Here is a 24,635-nt window from a genome sequence, read left to right as displayed (position 1 = left end):
ACGCAAACGCCAGGGACGCAATTGTCCAGCAGGGGCACAGTTCTGGAGGATGAGGAGGATGAGGAGGAGGAGGAGCTGGAGGAGGAGATGGAACCATGTTCACAGCAGGGTGGCACCCAGGCCAGCTCATGGCCATCACTGGTGCGTGGCTGGGGGGATACAGAGGACACGGACGATACACCTCCCACAGAGGACAGCCTTTCGTTGCCTCTGGGCAGCCTGGCACACATGAGCGATTACATGCTGCAGTGTCTCCACAACGACCGCCGAGTTGCCCACATTCTAACTTGTGCTGATTACTGGGTGGCCACGCTGCTGGATCCCCGTTACAAGGACAACGTACCGTCCTTAATTCACTCACTGGAGCGCGATCGCAAGATGCGCGAGTACAAGCGCACGCTGGTAGACGCCATGCTGCTGGCATTCCCATCTGACAGCGGGGCCACAGTGGAAGCACAAGGCAGAGGAGGAGGAGGAGGAGGTCGCCAACGCAACCAGGGCACCGCCAGCACCTCAGAAGGCAGGGTTAGCATGGCCGAAATGTGGAAAAGCTTTGTCAGCACGCCACAACAAACAGCAGCACCAGCAGCTCAGATGGAACGTCTTAGCAGGAGGCAGCATTTTACCAACATGGTGGAGCAGTATGTGTGCACACGCCTACATGTAGTGAATGACGGGTCTGCCCCCTTCAACTTCTGGGTCTCCAAATTGGGCACATGGCCTGAGCTTGCCCTTTACGCCTTGGAGGTGCTGGCGTGCCCTGCAGCCAGTGTATTATCTGAACGGGTATTTAGCACGGCTGGGGGCGTTATAACAGACAAGCGCAGCCGCCTGTCCAGAGACAATGTGGACAAGCTCACGTTCATTAAAATGAACCAGGCATGGATCCCACGGGACTTTTCCGTACCTTATGCAGAATAGCAATGGATACCGACCTTACCCACCCATTGTTCCATTTTTGCTCTTTCTCACTCTTTTGGGGTGTACCCTCATTTAAAATTTTTGAAAAGAAGCAGTGTTGGCTACCTCGTCCTCCTCCTCAGGGCCAGATTAATGTAGGGGCTATTGGAGCTGCAGCTCCAGGCCCCTACCTTTTATATAGGCCCCGGGTTGGCCATATTCACTGTTACCGCTCTTCTGTCACTTGTAAACACAGAAGTCTGGCTTCTATGCTCGCTTCCCCAGGCAGCACCCTCAGAACCTCCCCACACAGCGTGAAGGCCGGACAAGGAGGGACAGTTGGCGATGCATGGATGTGTTTATGGGCTTCAGAGACAGCATCCCATGTTGAATTAGGCATGCATGGCTGCACCCTTCCTCCTCTGGGTGCATGCCAAGGCACGGCCCTTAAGGCCCTTCAAAATCCTCAGCACCAAGCCCATGATGCTGTTAATCCGGCCCTGGTCCTCCTCCACCGCCGCTTCCACCTACACCGCCCATAGGTGTGCGCAGCCTATTGCATTAAGGTGTGCACCCCAAAGTTGAAATACACATGCATGTGTTTGCCAGCAGGGAGAGTAATGTATCGGGGCCATGTACCTGTAGGCAAGGAGAAATAGAGCAGAGCAGGTCCCAGGGAGATCTTTCCCATCTCCTCACTGGCAATGCTATGTGCCCTAGGTGATTAGGGTGTGCCCAGGCACACCCAGCACACCCTGTGCGCACGCCTATGTCACCGCCACATCCACCACCACCTCAACCTCCCTCCTACTCCATATGGGCCTCGTCCTTCAGAGATGAAGAAGAACATTGTTTTATTTTTCTGTTTTTTTTTGTTGTTTTAAGTTATTTCCCTATCCACATTTGTTTGCAGAGCACTTGCCATGCTCTTAATTACGTTTTGCTGCCATTTGCAGCACTCTAGCCCTTTCCTTTGGTGTTTTAGAGCCATTTTAGTGCCTTAAAGTTCGGGTCCCCATTGACTTCAATGGGGTTCGGTGTCCGGGAAAAGTTCGGTAAAAGTCCGGGACACGGACCCGGACTTTTTTTTAAAGTTCGGCCGAACCCGTCGAACACGGACATCTAGGTGTCCGCTCAACCCTATCAATAACCAAACATCACCATGTGGCCATATTTGCTCATTGATGTCAGCCAGCATCCTTGGCGTCACTGTTTGCATTCAGCTCAATAGGGATGCATTATTGGTTGGTAGGACACTGGGGGTCACCAACATCCAAGAACCACTATGCTCTCCTTGAAGCTTTGCTGTCATTCCTGGTAAGAGGTTCGGTGGAAAAGCATCATTGTGGGACATTTACTTTGTGGGACTTTCTTTTGGACATTATTTTTGATAGGTATCATTTTTTAGACATCTTGGTGCATACTTGTTTTGGACATTGCGGGATATTACTTTTGTACATCATGGGACATAATTTTTGGACACCAAGGGGTTTATTTACTACAGCTAGAAAGGGCAAAATGAGTCACAATTCTGCAGAAAAACCAATCAGCTTCTAACCTCAGCTTGTTTAACCACTTTACCACCGGAGGATTTTCCTGCTTAACGTCCAGGTCACTTTTTGCAACTTGGCACTATGTGACTTTAACTGACAATTGCGCGGTCATGCAACACCGTACCCAAAGGAAATTTCCGTCCTTTTTTTCCCCACAAACAGAGATTTCTTTTGGTGGTATTTTATCACCTCTGCGCTTTTCATTTTTTACGATATTAATAAAAAAAGAGCGAAAATTTTGCGAAAAAATTGACATTTTCTACTTTGACACTTAAAAAATGTCCAATATATTCAATTTTTGTCATATATTTAGGCCAAAATGCATTTAGCTCCATGTTTTTGACAAAAAAAATTCCCAATGAGTGTATTTTTAACCGCTTTAAGACCGGAAGATTTTACCCCATTCCTGACCTGGGTATATTTTGGGATTCGGCACTGCGTTGATTTAACGGACAATTGCACGGTCGTGCGACGATGTACCCAAATTAAATTGATGTATTTTTTTCCCCACAAATAGAGCTTTCTTTTGGTGGTATTTGATCACCTCTGGGATTTTTATTTTTTGAAAAAGCGACAATTTTGAAAAAAAAACAATATTTTTTACATTCTGATATATAACATTCCAAAAAAAATGTGTAAATCAAAATTTTTTAACAATTTAGGCCAATTTGTTTTCTGCTATCTATGTTTGGTAAAAAAAAATCACAATAAGCGTATTTTGATTGGTTTGCGTAAAAGTTATTGTGTTTACTAACTACGGGAAAGATTTGTCATTTTTATTGCTTTTTTTTTACTAGTAATGGCGGTGATCTGCGATTTTTTTTGCGGGACTGCAAAATTGCGGCGGACAGATTGGACCCCTAACTGACATTTTTGACACTTTTGGGGGTACTAGTGACATTACTACAGTAATCAGTGCTATACATATGCACTGTTACTGTAATAATGACACTGGCAGGGAAGGGGTAATATTATTGGTGATCAAGGGGTTAATGTATGCCTCATGCTTACTGACGTGTGTGGGGGGAGGGGATTGTGTGATACAGACACAGATTGCAGGTTGAGCTATGCTGAATCCTGTAATCTGTCCCTGCCTGTCACATAGGAGATCCGCCCGCTTTGTTTACACAAGCGGGCGGATTTCCTCACTCGATCCCCGACGATCGGGGAAGAGCGGCGGTCATCACCGCCTCTCCTCCCCTGGCCCGACTCCCGCTGTGTCTGAATACAGCGGGATTGAGCCTCCGGCGGCGCGCGTGCGCCGCGGAGAGAGGGGAGAGTCTGGTGATGTAGGTCTACGTCGCCAGACCTTAACGAGCCACTTTGCCGCAGTACCAGCTCAGTGACCAGTGGTAAAGTGGTTAATTAAGCTTTAGCAATAAAACCTGGAAGCTGATTGGTTTCTCTGCAGAATTGTGACTAATTTTGCCCTCTCTAGCTTTAGTAAATAAACCCCCAAGGGACATTATTTTTGGACATTGTGGGAATGTTTTAGGACTATGTGGAACATTACTTTTCGGACATTGTTGTACATTACTTTTGGACATCATGGGACATTATCCTTTAGACATCATGGATAGGGTTGAGCGGACACCTAGATGTCCGTGTTCGACGGGTTCGGCCGAACTTTACCGAGTCCCGGACTTTTACCGAACTTTTCCCGGACACCGAACCCCATTGAAGTCAATGGGGACCCGAACTTTAAGGCACTAAAATGGCTCTAAAACACCAATGGAAAGGGCTAGAGTGCTGCAAATGGCAGCAAAACGTAGTTAAGAGCATGGCAAGTGCTCTGCAAACAAATGTGGATAGGGAAATAACTTAAAACAACAAAAAAAAAAACAGAAAAATAAAACAATGTTCTTCATCTCTGAAGGACGAGGCCCATATGGAGTAGGAGGGAGGTTGAGGTGGTGGTGGATGTGGCGGTGTCATAGGCGTGCGCACAGGGTGTGCCGGGTGTACCTGGGCACACCCTAATCACCTAGGGCACATAGCATTATCGCTCTGTTTGCCAGTGAGGAGATGGGAAAGATCTCCCTCGGACCTGCTCTGCTCTATTTCTCTTTGCCAGCAGGGAGAGTAATGTATCGGGGCCATGTACATGTAGGCAAACACATGCATGTGTATTTCAACTTTGGGGTGCACACCCTAATGCAATAGGCTGCGCACACCTATGGGCGGTGTAGGTGGAAGCGGCGGTGGAGGAGGACCAGGGCCGGATTAAGAGCATCATGGTCTTGGTGCTGAGGATTTTGAAGGGCCTTAAGGGCCGTGCCTTGGCATGCACCCAGAGGAGGAAGGGTGCAGCCATGCATGCCTAATTCAACATGGGATGCTGTCTCTGAAGCCCATAAACACATCCATGCATCGGCAACTGTCCCTCCTTGTCAGGCCTTCGCGCTGTGTGGGGAGGTTCTGAGGGTGCTGCCTGGGGAAGCGAGCATAGAAGCCAGACTTCTGTGTTTACAAGTGACAGAAGAGCGGTCACAGTGAATATGGCCAACCCGGGGCCTATATAAAAGGTAGGGGCCTGGAGCTGCAGCTCCAATAGCCCCTACGTTAATCTGGCCCTGAGGAGGAGGACGAGGTAGCCAACACTGCTTCTTTTCACAAATTTTAAATGAGGGTACACCCCAAAAGAGTGAGAAAGAGCAAAAATGGAACAATGGGTGGGTAAGGTCGGTATCCATTGCTATTCTGCACAAGGTACGGAAAAGTCCCGTGGGATCCATGCCTGGTTCATTTTAATGAACGTGAGCTTGTCCACATTGTCTCTGGACAGGCGGCTGCGCTTGTCTGTTATAACGCCCCCAGCCGTGCTAAATACCCGTTCAGATAATACACTGGCTGCAGGGCATGCCAGCACCTCCAAGGCGTAAAGGGCAAGCTCAGGCCATGTGCCCAATTTGGAGACCCAGAAGTTGAAGGGGGCAGACCCCTCATTCACTACATGTAGGCGTGTGCACACATACTTCTCCACCATGTTGGTAAAATGCTGCCTCCTGCTAAGACGTTCCATCTGAGCTGCTGGTGCTGCTGTTTGTTGTGGCGTGCTGACAAAGCTTTTCCACATTTCGGCCATGCTAACCCTGCCTTCTGAGGTGCTGGCGGTGCCCTGGTTGCGTTGGCGACCTCCTCCTCCTCCTCCTCCTCTGCCTTGTGCTTCCACTGTGGCCCCGCTGTCAGATGGGAATGCCAGCAGCATCGCATCTACCAGCGTGCGCTTGTACTCGCGCATCTTGCGATCGCGCTCCAGTGAGTGAATTAAGGACGGTACGTTGTCCTTGTAACGGGGATCCAGCAGCGTGGCCACCCAGTAATCAGCACAAGTTAGAATGTGGGCAACTCGGCGGTCGTTGTGGAGACACTGCAGCATGTAATCGCTCATGTGTGCCAGGCTGCCCAGAGGCGACAAAAGGCTGTCCTCTGTGGGAGGTGTATCGTCCGTGTCCTCTGTATCCCCCCAGCCATGCACCAGTGATGGCCATGAGCTGGCCTGGGTGCCACCCTGCTGTGAACATGGTTCCATCTCCTCCTCCAGCTCCTCCTCCAGCTCCTCATCCTCCAGAACTGTGCCCCTGCTGGACAATTGTGTCCCTGGCATTTGTGTGTGCAGGAACCCACCCTCGGAGCCCATTGCGAATGACTGCCCTGAAAGCCTTTGACATGTTACCTCTTCATCCTCCTCCTCCTCATCCTGTGCCACATCCTCTTCCATCATCGCCCGAATTGTTTTTTCAAGGAGGCATAGAAGTGGGATAGTTAAGCTGAGAACGGCGTCATTGCCACTGGCCATGTTGGTGGAGTACTCAAAACAGCGTAACAAGGCACACAGGTCTCGCATGGAGGCCCAGTTATTGGTGGTGAAGTGGTGCTGTTCCGCAGAGCGACTCACGCGTGCGTGCTGCAGCTGAAACTCCACTATGGCCTGCTGCTGCTCGCACAGTCTTTGCAGCATGTGCAAGGTGGAGTTCCACCTTGTGGGCACGTCACATATGAGGCGGTGAGCGGGAAGGCCGAAGTTACGCTGCAGCGCTGACAGGCGAGCAGCAGCAGGGTGAGAACGCCGAAAGTGCGCACAGACGGCCCGCACTTTCTGCAGCAGCTCTGACATATCGGGGTAGTTTTTAAGGAACCTCTGCACCACCAAATTCAGCACATGCGCCAGGCAAGGGATGTGCGTCAAACCGGCTAGGCCCAGAGCTGCTATGAGATTTCGCCCATTATCGCACACCACCAGGCCGGGCTTGAGGCTCGCTGGCAGCAACCACTCATTTGTCTGCTGTTCCATGCTCCTCCACAACTCCTGCGCGGTGTGTGGTTTGTCCCACAAACAGGCAAGTTGTAAAACTGCCTGCTGTCGTTTAGCCCTGGCCGTGCTGAAGTTGGTGGTGAAGGTATTACGCTGTCCGGATGAGGAGGCGGTAGAGGATGAGGTAGCGGAGTAGGATGAGTTAGGAACAGGAGGCAAACTGAAGCGCCCTGCAATCCTCGGTGGTGGAAGGACATGCGCCAAATTGCTATCCGCCTCAGGCCCATCCGCCACTGCATTTACCCAGTGTGCCGTTAGGGAGATATAACGCCCCTGACCGTGCTTACTGGTCCACGTATCGGTAGTTAGGTGGACCTTGGCACAGATGGCGTTGCGCAGTGCACACCTGATTTTTTCCCCCACTTGGTTGTGCAGGGAAGGGATGGCTTGCCTGGAAAAGTAGTGGCGGCTGGGCACGACGTACTGTGGGACAGCCACCGACATAAGCTTTTTAAAACTGGGCGTCTCCACCAGACGGAATGACAGCATTTCAAAGGCCAATAATTGTGAAATGCTGGCATTCAGGGCCAGGGATCGTGGGTGGGTAGGGGGGTATTTCCTCTTCCTCTCAAGTGTTTGGGAGATGGAAAGCTGAACACTTTCACGGGACATTGTGGAGATGGTTGTTGGTGACCCAGGTGGTGGTGTTGCTGACAGATCGTCTGTTTGCGGGGTGGCAGGTGCCGGTATGACTACAGAGGTGGCTGGAGCGGCCGAGACTGCAGCAGAAGAGGAAGCAGGATGAGCCAGAGACGTTTCTTGGTTTTGAAGGTGTGTACTCCACTGCAGCTCGTGCTTTGCACTTAGATGCCTGATCATGCAGGTTGTGCTCAGGTTGAGAAGGTTTATGCCTCGCTTCAGGCTCTGATTGCACAGGGTGCAAACCACTCGTGTCCTGTCATCAGCACATTTTCTAAAGAACTTCCACGCTAGAGAACTCTTTTGAGCTGACTTTGGTGCGCTCGTTCCCTTGCTGCGTTGGGCAGTAGCAGGCGTAGTGTCTAGGGCACGGCCGCTCCGCTTCTGCACCCTGCTCCCTCTTCTGCTGTGCTGGTGGCTCTGTGCGACCACCGCCTCTTCCTCCAAAATACTCAGGTCACCTGCATGACCTTCATTCCATGTGGGGTCGAGGACCTCATCGTCCTCCACATCATCTTCCACCCAGTCTTCACCCCTGCCCTCCCTGTCGGTCTCCATAATGCTGAACGCCGCAGCAGTTGGCACCTGCGTTTCGTCATCATCGGAGACGTGCTGTGATGGTCCTTCCATGTACTCATCTTGAGAAATAAGTGGTTGGGCATCGCTGCACTCAATCTCTTCCACTTCTGGGGCAGGGCTAGGTGGATGGCCCTGGGAAACCCTGCTGACAGAGTCATCAAAAAGAAGAAGAGACTGCTGTATGATTTGCAAGGGGGTGAGGTGAAAGACGGTTGGACATTGGCTGCAGGTGCCAACTGTGACCTTTCTGCAGTAGACTGGGTGGGAGACAATGTGAAGGAACTGGAGGCACTGTCAGCAGCAAACCAATCTACTATCGAATCTCTGTGTTCTGGCCTCATCACTTCTAGAGGCGCATGATGTCCTACCAAATACTGCTGCAGGTTCTGTCGCCTACTCACACTTGCCCTAGAAAGGTCTTTATTGAATAGCAGAACAAAAGAACAACAGTATCGCACGGGTGTATCTCACAGTCAAATATGCAAACTATGCCGCAATTTAATGTTTTTTACACCAAAAGGGTGTGTATTGAATAGCGGAATAGGATAAAAAACTGTGTATCTCACACGTACAAACACAGACTAGGCCCGATTAAATTTTTTCCTACCCTAAAGGGAGGATGAGGAAGAGGAGTATGGAACAGGCAGCACCCTGAAATCTTCAGAAGTATGAGATGAACCTCAAAAACTTGGAAAGGTGGATCTCACACGTACCGACACAGACTATCACGCAATTTAATTGATCCCCAAAGGTTTTAATTGAATAGCGGAATGGGAAATATGATCAAAAAAAGTGTATGTATCTCACACGTACAGAAGCACACTAGGCCCCAATTACTATTGTTTGTACACCTAAAAGGATGGAGGAGGAGGAGGAGGAGTATGGAACAGGCAGCACCCTCAAAGCTTCAGAAGTATGAGATGAACCCCAAAAACTTGGAAAGGTGGATCTCACACGTACCGACACAGACTATTCCGCAATTTAATTGATCCCCAAAGGTTTTTATTGAATAGCGGAATAGGAAATATGATCAAAAAAAGTGTATGTATCTCACACGTACAGAAGCACACTAGGCCCCAATTACTATTGTTTGTACCCCTAAAAGGATGGATGAGGAGGAGGAGGATGAAACAGGCAGCACCCTCAAATCTTCAGAAGTATGAGATTGTGTTCACTGTACCCCACAAAGATTGTGTTCACTGCACCCCAAAAGGATTGTCTTCACTGCACCCCACAAAGATTGTGTTCACTGTAATCCACAAAGATTGTGTTCACTGTACCCCCCAAAGATTTTGTTCACTGCACCCCACAAAGATTGTGTTCACTGTACCCCACAAAGATTGTGTTCACTGTACCCCACAAGGATTGTCTTCACTGCACCCCACAAGGATTGTCTTCACTGTACCCCACAAAGATTGTGTTCACTGTACCCCACAAAGATTTTGTTCACTGCACCCCACAAAGATTGTGTTCACTGTACCCCACAAAGATTTTGTTCACTGCACCCCACAAAGATTGTGTTCACTGTACCCCACAAAGATTGTGTTCACTGTACCCCACAAAGATTTTGATCACTGCACCCCACAAGGATTGTCTTCACTGCACCCCACAAAGATTGTGTTCACTGTACCCCACAAAGATTGTGTTCACTGCACCCCAAAAGGATTGTCTTCACTGCACCCCACAAAGATTGTGTTCACTGTAATCCACAAAGATTGTGTTCACTGTACCCCACAAAGATTTTGTTCACTGCACCACACAAGGATTGACTTCACTGCACCCCACAAGGATTGTCTTCACTGCACCCCACAAAGATTGTGTTCACTGTACCCCACAAAGATTGTGTTCACTGTACACCACAAAGATTGTGTTCACTGTAATCCACAAAGATTGTGTTCACTGTACCCCCCAAAGATTTTGTTCACTGCACCCCACAAAGATTGTGTTCACTGTACCCCACAAAGATTGTGTTCACTGTACCCCACAAGGATTGTCTTCACTGCACCCCACAAGGATTGTCTTCACTGCACCCCACAAAGATTGTGTTCACTGTAATCCACAAAGATTGTGTTCACTGTACCCCCCAAAGATTTTGTTCACTGCACCCCACAAAGATTGTGTTCACTGTACCCCACAAGGATTGTCTTCACTGCACCCCACAAGGATTGTCTTCACTGCACCCCACAAAGATTGTGTTCACTGTACCCCACAAAGATTTTGTTCACTGCACCCCACAAAGATTGTGTTCACTGTACCCCACAAAGATTTTGTTCACTGCACCCCACAAAGATTGTGTTCACTGTACCCCACAAAGATTGTGTTCACTGTACCCCACAAAGATTTTGATCACTGCACCCCACAAGGATTGTCTTTACTGCACCCCACAAGGATTGTCTTCACTGCACCCCACAAAGATTGTGTTCACTGTACCCCACAAAGATTGTGTTCACTGCACCCCAAAAGGATTGTCTTCACTGCACCCCACAAAGATTGTGTTCACTGTAATCCACAAAGATTGTGTTCACTGTACCCCACAAAGATTTTGTTCACTGCACCACACAAGGATTGTCTTCACTGCACCCCACAAGGATTGTCTTCACTGCACCCCACAAAGATTGTGTTCACTGTACCCCACAAAGATTGTGTTCACTGCACCCCGCAAAGATTGTGTTCACTGTACCCCACAAAGATTGTGTTCACTGTACCCCCCAAAGATTTTGTTCACTGCACCCCACAAGAATTGTCTTCACTGCACCCCACAAGGATTGTCTTCACTGCACCCCACAAAGATTGTGTTCACTGTACCCCACAAAGATTTTGTTCACTGTACCCCACAAAGATTGTGTTCACTGTACCCCACAAAGATTTTGTTCACTGCACCCCACAAAGATTGTGTTCACTGCACCCCAAAATGATTGTCTTCACTGCACCCCACAAATATTGTGTTCACTGTACCCCACAAGGATTGTATTCACTGCACCCCACAAAGATTGTGTTCACTGTACCCCACAAAGATTGTGTTCACTGTACCCCCCAAAGATTTTGTTCACTGTACCCCACAAGGATTGTCTTCACTGCACCCCACAAAGATTGTGTTCACTGTACCCCACAAAGATTTTGTTCACTGTACCCCACAAAGATTGTGTTCACTGTACCCCACAAAGATTTTGTTCACTGCACCCCACAAAGATTGTGTTCACTGCACCCCAAAAGGATTGTCTTCACTGCACCCCACAAAGATTGTGTTCACTGTACCCCACAAGGATTGTCTTCACTGCACCCCACAAAGTTTGTGTTCACTGTACCCCACAAAGATTGTGTTCACTGTACCCCACAAAGATTGTGTTCACTGTACCCCCCAAATATTTTGTTCACTGCACCCCACAAAGATTGTGTTCACTGCACCCCAAAAGGATTGTCTTCACTGCACCCCACAAAGATTGTGTTCACTGTACCCCACAAAGATTGTGTTCACTGCACCCCCCAAAGATTTTGTTCACTGCACCCCACAAGGATTGTCTTCACTGCACCCCACAAAGATTGTGTTCACTGTACCCCACAAAGATTGTGTTCACTGTACCCCACAAAGATTTTGTTCACTGCACCCCACAAAGATTGTGTTCACTGCACCCCAAAAGGATTGTCTTCACTGCACCCCACAAAGATTGTGTTCACTGTACCCCACAAGGATTGTCTTCACTGCACCCCACAAGGATTGTCTTCACTGCACCCCACAAAGATTGTGTTCACTGTACCCCACAAAGATTGTGTTCACTGCACCCCAAAAGGATTGTCTTCACTGCACCCCACAAAGAATGTGTTCACTGTACCCCCAAAGATTTTGTTCACTGCACCCCACAAGGATTGTCTTCACTGCACCCCACAAGGATTGTCTTCACTGTACCCCACAAAGATTGTGTTCACTGTACCCCACAAAGATTTTGTTCACTGCACCCCACAAAGATTGTGTTCTCTGCACCCCAAAAGGATTGTCTTCACTGTACCCCACAAAGATTGTGTTCACTGTACCCCACAAGGATTGTCTTCACTGCACCCCACAAGGATTGTCTTCACTGCACCCCACAAAGATTGTGTTCACTGTACCCCACAAAGATTGTGTTCACTGCACCCCAAAAGGATTGTCTTCACTGCACCCCACAAAGATTGTGTTCACTGTACCCCACAAAGATTGTGTTCACTGTACCCCCCAAAGATTTTGTTTACTGCACCCCACAAGGATTGTCTTCACTGCACCCCACAAGGATTGTCTTCACTGCACCCCACAAAGATTGTGTTCACTGTACCCCACAAAGATTGTGTTCACTGTACCCCCCAAAGATTTTGTTCACTGCACCCCACAAGGATTGTCTTCACTGCACCCCACAAAGATTGTGTTCACTGTACCCCACAAAGATTTTGTTCACTGTACCCCACAAAGATTGTGTTCACTGTACCCCACAAAGATTTTGTTCACTGCACCCCACAAAGATTGTGTTCACTGCACCCCAAAAGGATTGTCTTCACTGCACCCCACAAAGATTGTGTTCACTGTACCCCACAAGGATTGTCTTCACTGCACCCCACAAGGATTGTCTTCACTGCACCCCACAAATATTGTGTTCACTGTACCCCACAAAGATTTTGTTCACTGCACCCCAAAAGGATTGTGTTCACTGCACCCCAAAAAGATTGTGTTCACTGCAGCCCACACACAGAAAAATGGATGTGGATCACTGACACATGCCTATCTCCTATCCCACACCACACAGCAATATCGATTGTAGTTTGTAGAAGACACTGACCCTATAATTCAGCAGACTCTATCCCTAAAATGCCTACAACTCGCCCTGCCAAAACACTCCGACCTGACCCTAAATTCTATCCGGACACCAATTTGTTTTCTCTGCCTGTCTTTCCCTAATCAGCAGCCAGCACGTATGTGTGCTCTGTCCCTGAGCTAAGCAGCAGAATGACACCGCTGCGGCTGCCTCGAACTTATAAAGACTTGGTCACATGCTTCAGACGGCCAATAACAGCTACTCATACATTTGCAGGCATGGCTGGGATAGCTTAAGGCACACCAGTTAAACGATTGTTGATTGGCTGTTGAAAGCCCGCCATGAAAAGAGCGCCAAAACATGCAAAACCCGGAAATAAAACGACCAAACACGGATTTTTTACCCGAACATACAGTAAAGTGTCCGTGTCCGTGTTCGGGTAACAAAAATCCAATTATTCGGTACGAACACGAATAATACAGTCCGTGTTCGCTCAACACTAATCATGGACATTATTTTTGGACACTGCAGAATATTATTTTTGGACATCATGGGACATAGTATTTTGGACATTATTTTTTAGACATTGTAAGACTATTTTTTTTTTTTTTTGGACATAGCAGAACATTATTTTTTGGACATTTTGGAACATTATGAACCAGAACCTACACTCTCGTTTGGCTATATCATGATAATGAAATAATATGATGTGATATGTACAGATATAGATATAGTGGAAGATTATTATATGATATTGATATTTACAGTTATAGTAGAAATTATGGATTTGTATGCAGAGAGCGAACACACAGATGATCCGGGATGGATATAAAATGTCCTTAACCGGTTGCCGACTGCTCACAGTATATTTACTGCGGCAGTCAGCCCCGGCCAGGCAGAGTGACGTAGATCTACGTCGCTCGCCTGTCACTCCTTTTAGAGGCAATAGCGGGCGAGCGCGCGCCCGCTGAGGCTCGTTCACAGAGGAGTGTGGGCGTGTGACCGGCGGACCCGATGTCTGCCGGTCACACTACGATCGCCGGTACAACGGGAGAAAGACAGAGCGGCTTATGTAAACAAGCCGCCTGTCATTCTCCCTGTGTAAAAATGAAGATCAGACGGTTCTACTATGTAAAACTGTTGATCTTTGTTTTTACACCAATAGCCATGTCCCACTACAGTTAGAATCACGCCCCTAGGACACCTCCCTGTCCAATACAGTTAACCCCTTCCCTGCCAGTGTCATTTTTGCAGTAACAGTGCATATATATAGCACTGATTACTGTAGTAATGTCACTGGTACCCCCAAAAGTGTCAAAAATGTCAGTCAGGGGTCCGATCTGTCCGCCGCAATGTCGCAGTTCCGCAAAAAAAAAAAAAATCGCAGATCGCCGCCATTACTCGTTAAAAAAAAAAAACAATAAAAATGACATAAATCTTTCCCGTAGTTAGTAAACTCGATAACTTTTGCGCAAACCAATCAAAATACGCTTTTTGCGATTTTTTTTTTTTACCAAACATATGTAGCGTAAAACAATTTGGCCGGAAAATGTTAAAAAATTTTGATTTTTACATTTTTTTGGGGGGGAATTTCATATAAAAAAAAGTGAAAAATATTGTTATTTTTGCAAAAATTACGCTCTTTTTTTGTTTATAGCGCATGATCAAAAAATCGCACAGGTGATAAAATACCACCAAAAGAAAGCCCTGTTTGTGGGAAAAAAAGGATGTCAAATTCGTTTAGGTACAGCATCGCACGACCGCGCAATTGTCCATTAAAGTCACACAGTAAAAAATCGCAAAAAAACCCCTGGTCAGGAAGGGGGTAAAATCTTCCGGGGCTTAAGTGGTTAAATGAGATAAGAATTCTGGAGGATTATTATAGCGGCTGATACACGCAGGATTACTCACTGTCCTCTCTGTCTGTAGAGATTCCGGCTGCCAGGAATACACAGCACCGGGTGATACTGATCCTGGGGGTCCTCCTAATATTGGCCTTCATTACCGTGGTCATCCTCATGAGCTTCCTGTTCATTTCCTGTAAGTATCTCTATTATATTGGAATATTGTGGGTTGGATTCGGCATCTGAACTTTCATTAAGTTCATGTAGAACCCTTATGTAGAACCTGGGGTGCTCATCTCATCACTAACTATTAGGAAAAAATAGGAAAAAAAATATTAAAGGCAAATTAAAAAAAAAATGTAAATCTTTAAATAGTGTTAATAAAATGCTGAGTGAGAAATTGGCTAGTTTTTTTTTTTTTACCTTTTTAACTTCAAGAGACCATTGGCCTCTCACTCCTGGGTTAAGAACTATTCTGGTCCTTTCTTATAATTTTCAACTCATTAAAGACCTTCCTCTCTGTGTCTCTCTACATCCCTATATCTTCCTATGTATATTTAGCACCCTCTTAGGTAGGCGCTAGGTAAAAGCATCTATTGCTCCCATAGGTGTGCGCAGTCTATTGCATTAGGGTGTGCACCCCAAATGTATTAAAACATGGATGGTGTCAGTAGGGCAGAGGTTGGCATCAGTAGGGCAGTGGACTTGTCAGTAGGGCAGAGGTTAGTGTCAGCAGGGCCCCAGACTTGTCAGTAGGGCATCGGTAGGGCAGTGGACTTGTCAGTAGGGCATCAGTAGGGCAGTGGACTTGTCAGTAGGGCAGTGGACTTGTCAGTAGGGCAGTGGACTTGTCAGTAGGGCAGTGGACTTGTCAGTAGGGCATCAGTAGGGCAGTGGACTTGTCAGTAGGGCAGTGGACTTGTCAGTAGGGCAGTGGACTTGTCAGTAGGGCATCAGTAGGGCAGTGGACTTGTCAGTAGGGCAGTGGACTTGTCAGTAGGGCAGTGGACTTGTCAGTAGGGCAGAGGTTGGTGTCAGCAGGGCCCCAGACTTGTCAGTAGGGCATCGGTAGGGCAGTGGACTTGTCAGTAGGGCATCGGTAGGGCAGTGGACTTGTCAGTAGGGCATCAGTAGGGCAGTGGACTTGTCATAAGGGCAGAAGTTGGTGTCAGTAGGGCAGTTGACAGTGTTAGTAGTTTTTAATTTTTTACTATTTTTTTAGGAGTCCCATTGGGGGGCTTTTGTGAAATATCAGCAAGGGGAATCTGCGCTGCACAGGGTGATTAGGGTGTGCCCAGGCACACCCGACACACCCCCTGCGCACGCCTATGATTGCTCCTTCTGCTTATCAGGGGAGCCTGAGCTGTTAAGTTGCCTGTTACGTGTTTCCAGGTGTGATTCACTGGTTCTGAGGGAGTGTCCCCACTGTATCCAATGAGGGAGCTTGTTGGACAGTGGAGGAAACCCAGCCAGTGACATATTGGCTTTTGTGGGAGTTCCAGTGGGCGGGCACTCTTGCAGTGCATTCTGGGATTGCTCATAAAAGCTTGGGGGACATGTGACAGGGCGTCTTTGGCAGGAAGCAGAGTCCCAGGAGGAAGCTGGCGGCTGTCTCTCCTCCTGCTGTATGAGGAAGCTGGTCTTAGGTAGTCGGCCTAGTGAACCAGGTGTGGAGCTGCTGGCAGAGTCTTCAGGGAAAAACAGTGTCCGTGAGTACCAGCCATGTACTTAAAAGATGATATATTGTCAAGTTGTTGCTATGGGTAACCCAGGGGAATCCGTAACCAGCAGCTCCCGAGGGAGCAGTGCTACATATAGGTCTATCTCCCCTACAAGGCGGGAATCCTTGCAACCCTCATGTCTGCGAGTTGAGTGAACTGGTGTCCTCCTTGTTTTGTAAAGAACCATTTCTGACTTTAGATAGGGACAAGGTGGTGCTGAGTCCCAGGACTTCCTTCTTGCCTAATGTAGTGCCAAGTTTGCATTGCTGTCTCTGACTATGTTTGCTTGACCAGGACAGGGACCGCCTTACAAGAAAAAAATAAATAAATAAATAAACATTTAAATGAAAAATATAAATATATTTTTTAATCACTTGCCGACCGCTCAGTGAGCTGGTACTGCGGCAAAGTGGCTCGTTATCGTCCAGCGATGTAGACCTACGTCACTGGACTCCTCCCCTTCTCCGGGGGCTCGCTCCCGCTGTATTCAGACACAGCGGGAGTCAGGCCAGGGGAGGAGAGGCGGTGATCACCGCCGCTCTTCCCCGATCATCAGGGATCGAATGAGGAGATTGGGCGGATCTCCTCTGTGACAGGCAGAGACAGATTACAGGATACAGCATAGCTGAACCTGCGATCTGTCTCTGTGTCACACAGTCCCCTCCCCCCACACACGTCAGTAAGCACCAGGCATACATTAACCCCTTGATCACCAATAAAAGTTAACCCCTTCCCTGCCAGTGTCATTTTTACAGTAACAGTGCATATTTATAGCACTGATTACTGTAGTAATGTCACTGGTACCCCCAAAAGTGTCAAAAATGTCAGTCAGGAGTCCGATCTGTCCGCCGCAATGTCGCAGTTCCGCAAAAAAAAAAAAATCGCAGATCGCCGCCATTACTCGTTAAAAAAAAAAAAACAATAAAAATTACATAAATCTTTCCCGTAGTTAGTAAACTCGATAACTTTTGCGCAAACCAATCAAAATACGCAAAAAGTTAAAATCGCACAGGTGATCAAATACCACCAAAAGAAAGCTCTGTTTATGGGGAAAAAAGGACTTCAATTTCATTTGGGTACAGCGTCGCACGACCGCGCAATTGTCCGTTAAAGTCACGCAGTGCCGAATCGCAAAATAGGCCCTGGTCTTTGAGCAGCCAAATCCTCCGGGGCTAAAGTTGTTAAAATATATGACAGGTCAACTTCATAATTCCAAAAAGATTATGAAGTCATTCAATGGGGCACTATAATGACCAAAGTGAAGATCAACAACACCCAGACCACGTCTGTGCAATCTAGGGACCAAATCTTCATGTTTTTTAAACTTTTTTTGCTGATGTGAGTTCTCTATTCTCTAACATCGAAGAACCTTATCTGACATGGTTTTCTATTTCCTCCTTAGATAAAAGTATCAGCGAGGAAATGTCACAGATGAGGAACGGTGAGTGTATAATGATCTCAATGGGTATCTCACAATGCATTTCATGGGTTCCGTAAATTCCACTTACTTAGGATCTGTGAACCACTTGGCATGATATCACTCTATTTGCCCTCCTCTATTGTCCCAAATAGATAGTGCGTGATCCTTAAGCCTAGTACACACTATTAGTTTGTTTTCATTCCACCCCACGGGTTGGACAAAAAAAACCCACTGTCAGCCCCGGTCAAAACCACTGTCATAACCATCTGTGGTTAGTTCAGCCATCTCCCTAAAGCTATGTGTTGTGACAGGGGGACACCACACTACCCCCCTGCCCGCCAGAACACTCCGGTCAGTGCTCTTATCCATTGGCTGATTGGAAGCTGGTTGGGGTGACCACATTTCCAAATTGCTGTTCAGGGACACCCCCCCTCCCCCCCCCCCCCACCCAAAAAAAAGATGAGTGGGAGGATGTGGTCTTGGGGTTGACAGGGAATACAGCGGTGGGTGATTTGTTGGGGCAAATGGTTGGTGTTAGCATTTAAATCATTCCGACACCATGCTTGATATGGTGTCAGGATGGTCAAATCAAATCAGTGGGAACCCTGAGCTTGTTACTTCCCACCAGATGCAACGTGCCACCGTTGTCTGCCACCAGATGTGGCTTGTTTCTTGCCACCGCTGTCTGCCGCTTGTCACTTGCCACTTTCTCCTGCCACCAGATGCAGCTTGTCATCTGTCACCGTCTCCTGCTGCCAGATGCAGCGTGTCACTTGCCACCATTGCTTGCCGCCAGATGCAGTGTGCCGCTTGCCACCCATAGCCTGCCACCCATTTCCTGCCACAAGATGCAGTGTGCAATTTGCCACCCCTTAGCCCGCCACCAGATGCAGTGTGCCACTTGCCACCCCCAGCCGTGTTTCTTGCCACTCATAGCCTGCCACCAGATATAGTTTCACTTGCCACCTGCAGCCTGCAACCAGTCTGGTCAGGATGCCACCCATTTCCTGCCACCAGATGCAGTGTGCAATTTGCCACCCCTTAGCCTGCCACCAGATGCAGTGTGCCACTTGCCACCCCCAGCCGTGTTTCTTGCCACTCATAGCCTGCCACCAGATGCAGTTTCACTTGCCACCTGCAGCCTGCCACCAGTCCAACATGACGGAGCCCTAGGAAGGTAAAAGCCCCTCCCGCTGTTGGCTGCCGATGTGACTCCTTCCACACGGGGCTGGGAAGTATCACATCTGCAGCTATGAGGGGTTCATGCTGGGGCCTGAAGTCCTTTATTTATTATTTTTTTTTTTTTTTGGGGGGGGGGGGTCACATCTAAAAGTGAAGGACTACAAGTCCCAGCATGACCCCCCCCCTTCCTATATCTAAGGATGTGTCCTCCTTCCATCCCTCCAGGGGTGTCATCTCATCTGTCCTCTCCTCTTCTGCCAGCATACTCATCTGCTGACCGCCCTCTCTGCAGTCTGCACTGCAGTCAGTGTCTTACGATATTCCATCCATCAACATGCCACCGGACAAGATACAGGGAGGAAGTGGTAGGAGCTAAGCAGTAGGCACGGAGGAGGAGGAAGTTAAATCCTCCTCTGCTCTGAATGCTGGGGCCTCAGACTCGCTCTCTTCCTTGTGATGTCACTGGTTGCTAGACACCAGGCGGGCCGCCGATAGCAACCAGTTTAGGCCATGAGCAAGTGGCACGTGGTGAACAATTTAAAACGGGTCTCCGCCAGCCAGGAGTGCACCACAGTCTAACAGTTAGTGACACTGGCGATGTGAGGGCTATTTTAGGGGGCATCAGAGTAGCCCAGGCCAGGGGGCAATTCCCGGACACTGTATTGTCCTGGAATGAAGATGCCCGAGACCCAGGACAGACCTGCCAAATGTGGGACTGTCCTGGGCAATTCGGGACATGTGGTCACCTTAGAGCTGGTCAGCTGCTGGTTTTCCAGCATGCTCATCCATCAGAAGCCGACCACCTGCCATACACACAGGCTGAATGTGAGCCGGTTTTTATTAATCTGGCCAATGTCACCCGACATTCGGCCCGTGAGTAGAGGGCTTTAGGTAGGCTATATAGCTGCATATCACACCCTTTCACCATCCAGTAAACCGTCTTGTAGAACATGTGCTACCCAGGTAAAGTAAGAGCATGGCATAAGGGTTGAGATTCCCCCCTCTACTGTCATCTAGGATATTGAAGTCATCTGATGTGCCTACAGCAAAGGAGGTATATATTCTCAGATTAGGGTGGGAAAGCCAAAGCTATACTGTGTGAAACAAGTGATTTTTAATTTCAATACATTGCGGATCTGTAAATAGGCCATGCGTGGCACCAGTGCTGCTGTTAGAAACCACGTACCCCATACAGACAACCTGGCAGCCCCCCCACCCACAAATAAACATGGTTTACTATGCTTCAATTGTGATTGAACACAGTGAGTGATCGGTACCGATCACTCATCGTGTTCATTCATTCAGGAAGGGGCTAGTAAATGTGACAAATTTACCGGACCCTTCCTCCACTCTTCATCCTGAAGGATCCTATTGTGTGCTTGTAGCTGGCGTTGGGATGAAGAGGAGGGAAACCAGAAGCACTGCCAGGGGCCCACAGGTGAGCTTGGGCAGCAGGGGAAAATGTATGGTGATCAGGGAGGATGATTGGTGTGACGATGAGGAATTACTGGAACTGATCTCTTGTATGACTCTCTCTGCAGCAGCTGAAAGCTGGCGGGAGGGAGAGGAGAAGAAGCCAGCATTCAGCTACTGCAGAGAGAGCCATACAGGGGATTGGTGCTAGTACTCCCGCCTCCCCCCCCCCGCCCTCTCCCCGACCATGCCGATCAACCTCCCTGCCCACATCCAATTTAGCCAGCTTCCTGCTGGCATGGGCTCTGTACAGGAGGACTGGTATCACCCCTTTACCCATGGCCCTGTGTGTCACTAATGCATACTTTTAATATTTGTATCATTTTATGAGTAGCGTGTATTGATTACTGTAAATTGTCAGGCACCTATGAAATCCCATTTCTGGTGTATTCTTTTGTTTAATGTTCTGTGGGTGTATTGGAGTGTAGATCCACAGTAATCTGAGATGAGCCGCCATTGTTATTGTTACAGATTCTCTTTCCGGTGACGTTCAGAGCATTCGGGAAGCTGTGAGGAACCTGGAACAAGTCCAGAAATCAAGCAGTAAGATTCTTGTATTCCACTCACTGGAACACTTACCCACCAAACCACCTTTTACCACAGTATGCAAATAGGATGTAAATATAACAAAGCCTCTCTCTGTCTGTGTGTAGAAAAATGTATCCAGATATCAAAAATAGTTAACTGAATTTTTTGGTAAAAACATGTTAAAAGGTCAGTCTTCTACTAAATGTATATAAGGAAACAATGTAGATTACAGATAGAAGACAATAAACACCAAATCCTTCCTCTCCCCTCACACACATCCATCTTGTCCCCATGCCACTTGGAGCACCCCCAAAATTTAAATTTGTTGACAAGTCTTCTGTCAGGTCATGCAAAGTCATCTCAGCAGTGGCTGAGGGTGGTTCCTGACCACATGGGTCCTCTTCTGTCCTCAGCAGTGGGTAGGTTCCTGACCACATGGGTTCTATTCTGTCCTCAGCAGTGGGTGGGTCCTGACTTCACGGGTTCTCTTCTGTTCTCAGCAGAGGGAGAGATCTGACATCACAGGTCCAGGACATGATAGGTCCTCTTCTGTCCTCAGCTGTGGGTGGGTCATAAACTCATGGATCCTCTTCTGTCCTCAGCAGTGGGTGGGTTCTGACCTCATGAGTCTTCTTCTGTCCTCAGCAGTGGGCGGGTCCTAATCTCACTGGTTCTCTTCTGTTCTCAGCAGTGGGTGAATTCTGACCACATGGGTCCTCTTCTGTCCTCAGTAGGGGTGGAGGGTGGGTTTCTGACATTATAGGTCTGTAATATGATGGGTCTTCTTCTGTTCTCAGCAGTGGGTGGGTCCTAACCTCATGGGTCCTCTTCTGTCTTCAGCAGCGGCTAGGACCTGACATCACCGATCCATGACATCATGGGTCTGTGACATAACAGGGTCCTTTTCTGTTCTCAGCACTGGGTGGATTCTGATGTGATTGGTCTATGACATGAGGGATCTTCTTTGGTGGTGGCTCAGTAGATGGGTCCCGACCTCATGGGTTCTCTTCTGTCCTCAGCAGTGGATGGGTTCTGACCTCATGGGTTCTCTTTTGTCCTCACCAGATGGTGGAACCTGACTTTACAGATCCATGACATAATTGCTGCTCTTCTGTCCTCAGCAGTGGGTGGGTCCTGACCTCATGGGTTCTCTTCTGTCCCCAGCAGTGGGTGGATCCTGACCTCATGGATTCTCTTCTGTCCCCAGCAGTGGGTGGGTCCTGACCTCATGGATTCTCTTCTGTCCCCAGCAGTGGGTGGATCCTGACCTCATGGATTCTCTTCTGTCCCCAGCAGTGGGTGGGTCCTGACCTCATGGATTCTCTTCTGTCCCCAGCAGTGGGTGGATCCTGAACTCATGGGTTCTTTTCTGTCCTCATCAGATGGTGGGACCTGTCTTTATGGGTCCATGTCATGATGGGTCCTCTTATGTCCCCAGCGGTGGGTGGGTCCTGACCTCATGGGTTCTCTTCTGTTCTCAGCAGTTAATGGATCCTGACATCATGGTTCCTCTTCTGTCCTCAGCAGTTGGGTCCTGATATTACAGGTCCATGACATGATGGATCCTCTTCTGTCCTCACCAGTGGGTGGGTCCTGAAGTCATGTTTCCTCTTCTGTCCTCAGCAGTTGGTCGAACCTGACATCCCAGGTTCATGACATGATGGATCCTCTTCTGTCCTCATGAGTAGGTGGGTCCTGATCTCATGGATCCTCTTCTGTCCTCAGCAGATGGTGGAACCTGACTTTACAGATCCATGACATAATTGCTGCTCGTCTGTCCTCAGCAGTGGGTGGTCCTGACCTCATGGGTTCTCTTCTGTCCCCAGCAGTGGGTGGATCCTGAACTCATGGGTTCTCTTCTGTCCTCATCAGATGGTGGGACCTGTCTTTACGGGTCCATGACATGATGAGTCCTCTTATGTCCCCAGCGGTGGGTGGGTCCTGACCTCATGGGTTCTCTTCTGTTCTCAGCAGTTAGTGGATCCTGACATCATGGTTCCTCTTCTGTCCTCAGAAGTGGGTGTAACTTCACATCACAGGTTCATGATATGATGGGTCCTCTTCTGTCCTCAGCAGTGAGTGTGTCCTGACCTCATGGGTTCTCTTCTGTCCTCAGCAGTTGGGTCCTGATATTACAGGTCCATGACATGATGGATCCTCTTCTGTCCTCACCAGTGGGTGGGTCATGAAGTCATGTTTCCTCTTCTGTCCTCAGCAGTTGGTCGAACCTGACATCCCAGGTTCATGACATGATGGATCCTCTTCTGTCCTCATGAGTAGGTGGGTCCTGATCTCATGGATCCTCTTCTGTCCTCAGCAGAGTGTGGGTTCTAACCTCATGGGTTCTCTTCTGTCCTCAGCAGAGGGTGGGTTCTGACCTCATGGGTTCTCTTCTGTCCTCAGCAGAGGGTAGGTGCTGACATCACAGGTCCATGACATGATGGGCCCTCTTCAGTCCTCAGCAGTGGGTTGATCTTGAAGGCTGCAGAGAGCAGACCTTATAATGACAAAGTGTTGCTCTAAGCAGCATGCTCCTGTGAACCCATGTAGGATGTACCCACGGTGAAGGTCTTTGACACAATAAGTTCACATGAAGTGGGTTAATGAACACTGGACATTATTCAATTCAGAAAATGATCAGACCATACTTACTGCAGGAGACATATCCAGAGATGTCTTTTGTTTTATTTTTTTTTTATTTTTTTTTTGTATTAAACTAGAGTTGAGCTTGAAATCAGACCTTTCATCAAATAAGATTTTCATTGCCTGGTCCACCAAGTTCCATGGTGATCATAAATCGTAACAGTCCTAAAACATTATATTATATGTAAAAAAGCTTCTCCAGAATCCCAGTATGGTCACTTGACTAAATGCCTAGGATCCAAGTTCAAACTGGTGGCTTTTTCTCTTTAACAGAAACCATGTTAACCCAAAAGAGGTGGGAAGGGTAGTGGGTGTGTCTTGAATGAATGTATGCAGATTACAGGGTGTGTAATGATAAACCTGATGATGCTAATTAATATTGGTTTCCTTCTCTTTCTCAGATTCTGATGTGAATCATGATTTAACAGATCACGTCACTGGTAACTATAGATAGGACTTGCAGAAATGATGACTTCTTGGGTCTCCCTCTGATTACCTTCAGGCAGTGACTAGGGGACTCTTCACACATACATCCTTACTCCTGTTTGCTCGTTACTCAATAAACAGTCCAGGGGATTTGGTTTAATATTTATTGTGGAGCTTGGATGGGAGAAGGCTTTAGCCATACTGCCACTTGTATGGAAGAATGAAGTCCTCTTGCTTTCAATCACAGCCAACCTGATGCTACTACATTATCTTCAGAACACTCTCTAGCATCTCCTTGACTGACATACGTCCACTGACTCTTCTTACAGAAGGGGATGGTCCTCTCAGGACAGCTCTGCAGGACCTCTGGGTTTAGTTTCTCTCTTTTGACTCTCGGGCCATCAGGTTGACCCCATAGGCCGCATGGCAGATTCAAATGAGGAGGGGCAGCCGTCCCCTCCCTCAAGGACCTTGCTCACCTGCTGAAAGGCCCCAAGCACATGTGTCTTTGGCATTTATACAGTCAACCAGCATGCACCAATGCACTTTCCTCTGCCAATCAGCAGGGCTGAAACAAATGCCTGTGCACTCATGTGTCAGGTTTCCCTCCACTGTCCAATATCAATATGCCTCC

The 24,635-nt window shown here is 48.1% G+C and overlaps 2 protein-coding genes across 2 annotated transcripts in view; both read left to right on the top strand.

Moving 5' to 3' along the window:
* LOC309553074 (hepatic lectin-like) overlaps window positions 1-24,635 on the top strand; it is a gene marked incomplete at both ends in the record, with an annotated part of 448,637 nt that overhangs the window by 9,301 nt on the left and 414,701 nt on the right. Inside the window, 2 exons of the mRNA XM_082253973.1 lie at window positions 14,694-14,804; window positions 17,732-17,770. Of these exons, the coding sequence (XP_082110099.1) occupies window positions 14,694-14,804; window positions 17,732-17,770 (150 nt within the window). The remainder of the gene's footprint in view (window positions 1-14,693; window positions 14,805-17,731; window positions 17,771-24,635) is intronic.
* Window positions 19,882-24,635, top strand: part of LOC309554783 (C-type lectin domain family 10 member A-like) — a gene marked incomplete at both ends in the record, with an annotated part of 197,724 nt that continues 192,970 nt past the window's right edge. The window contains 3 exons of the mRNA XM_082256481.1: window positions 19,882-19,894; window positions 20,876-20,947; window positions 23,977-24,015. Coding sequence (XP_082112607.1) covers window positions 19,882-19,894; window positions 20,876-20,947; window positions 23,977-24,015 — 124 coding nt within the window. The remainder of the gene's footprint in view (window positions 19,895-20,875; window positions 20,948-23,976; window positions 24,016-24,635) is intronic.

Source organism: Pelophylax lessonae (genome assembly GCF_965119305.1).
Source record: "Pelophylax lessonae genome assembly, chromosome: 4".
Taxonomy (NCBI): domain Eukaryota; kingdom Metazoa; phylum Chordata; class Amphibia; order Anura; family Ranidae; genus Pelophylax; species Pelophylax lessonae.
The sequence above is the reverse complement of the archived record's forward strand: the minus strand, read 5'-3'. Positions and strand labels throughout refer to the sequence as shown.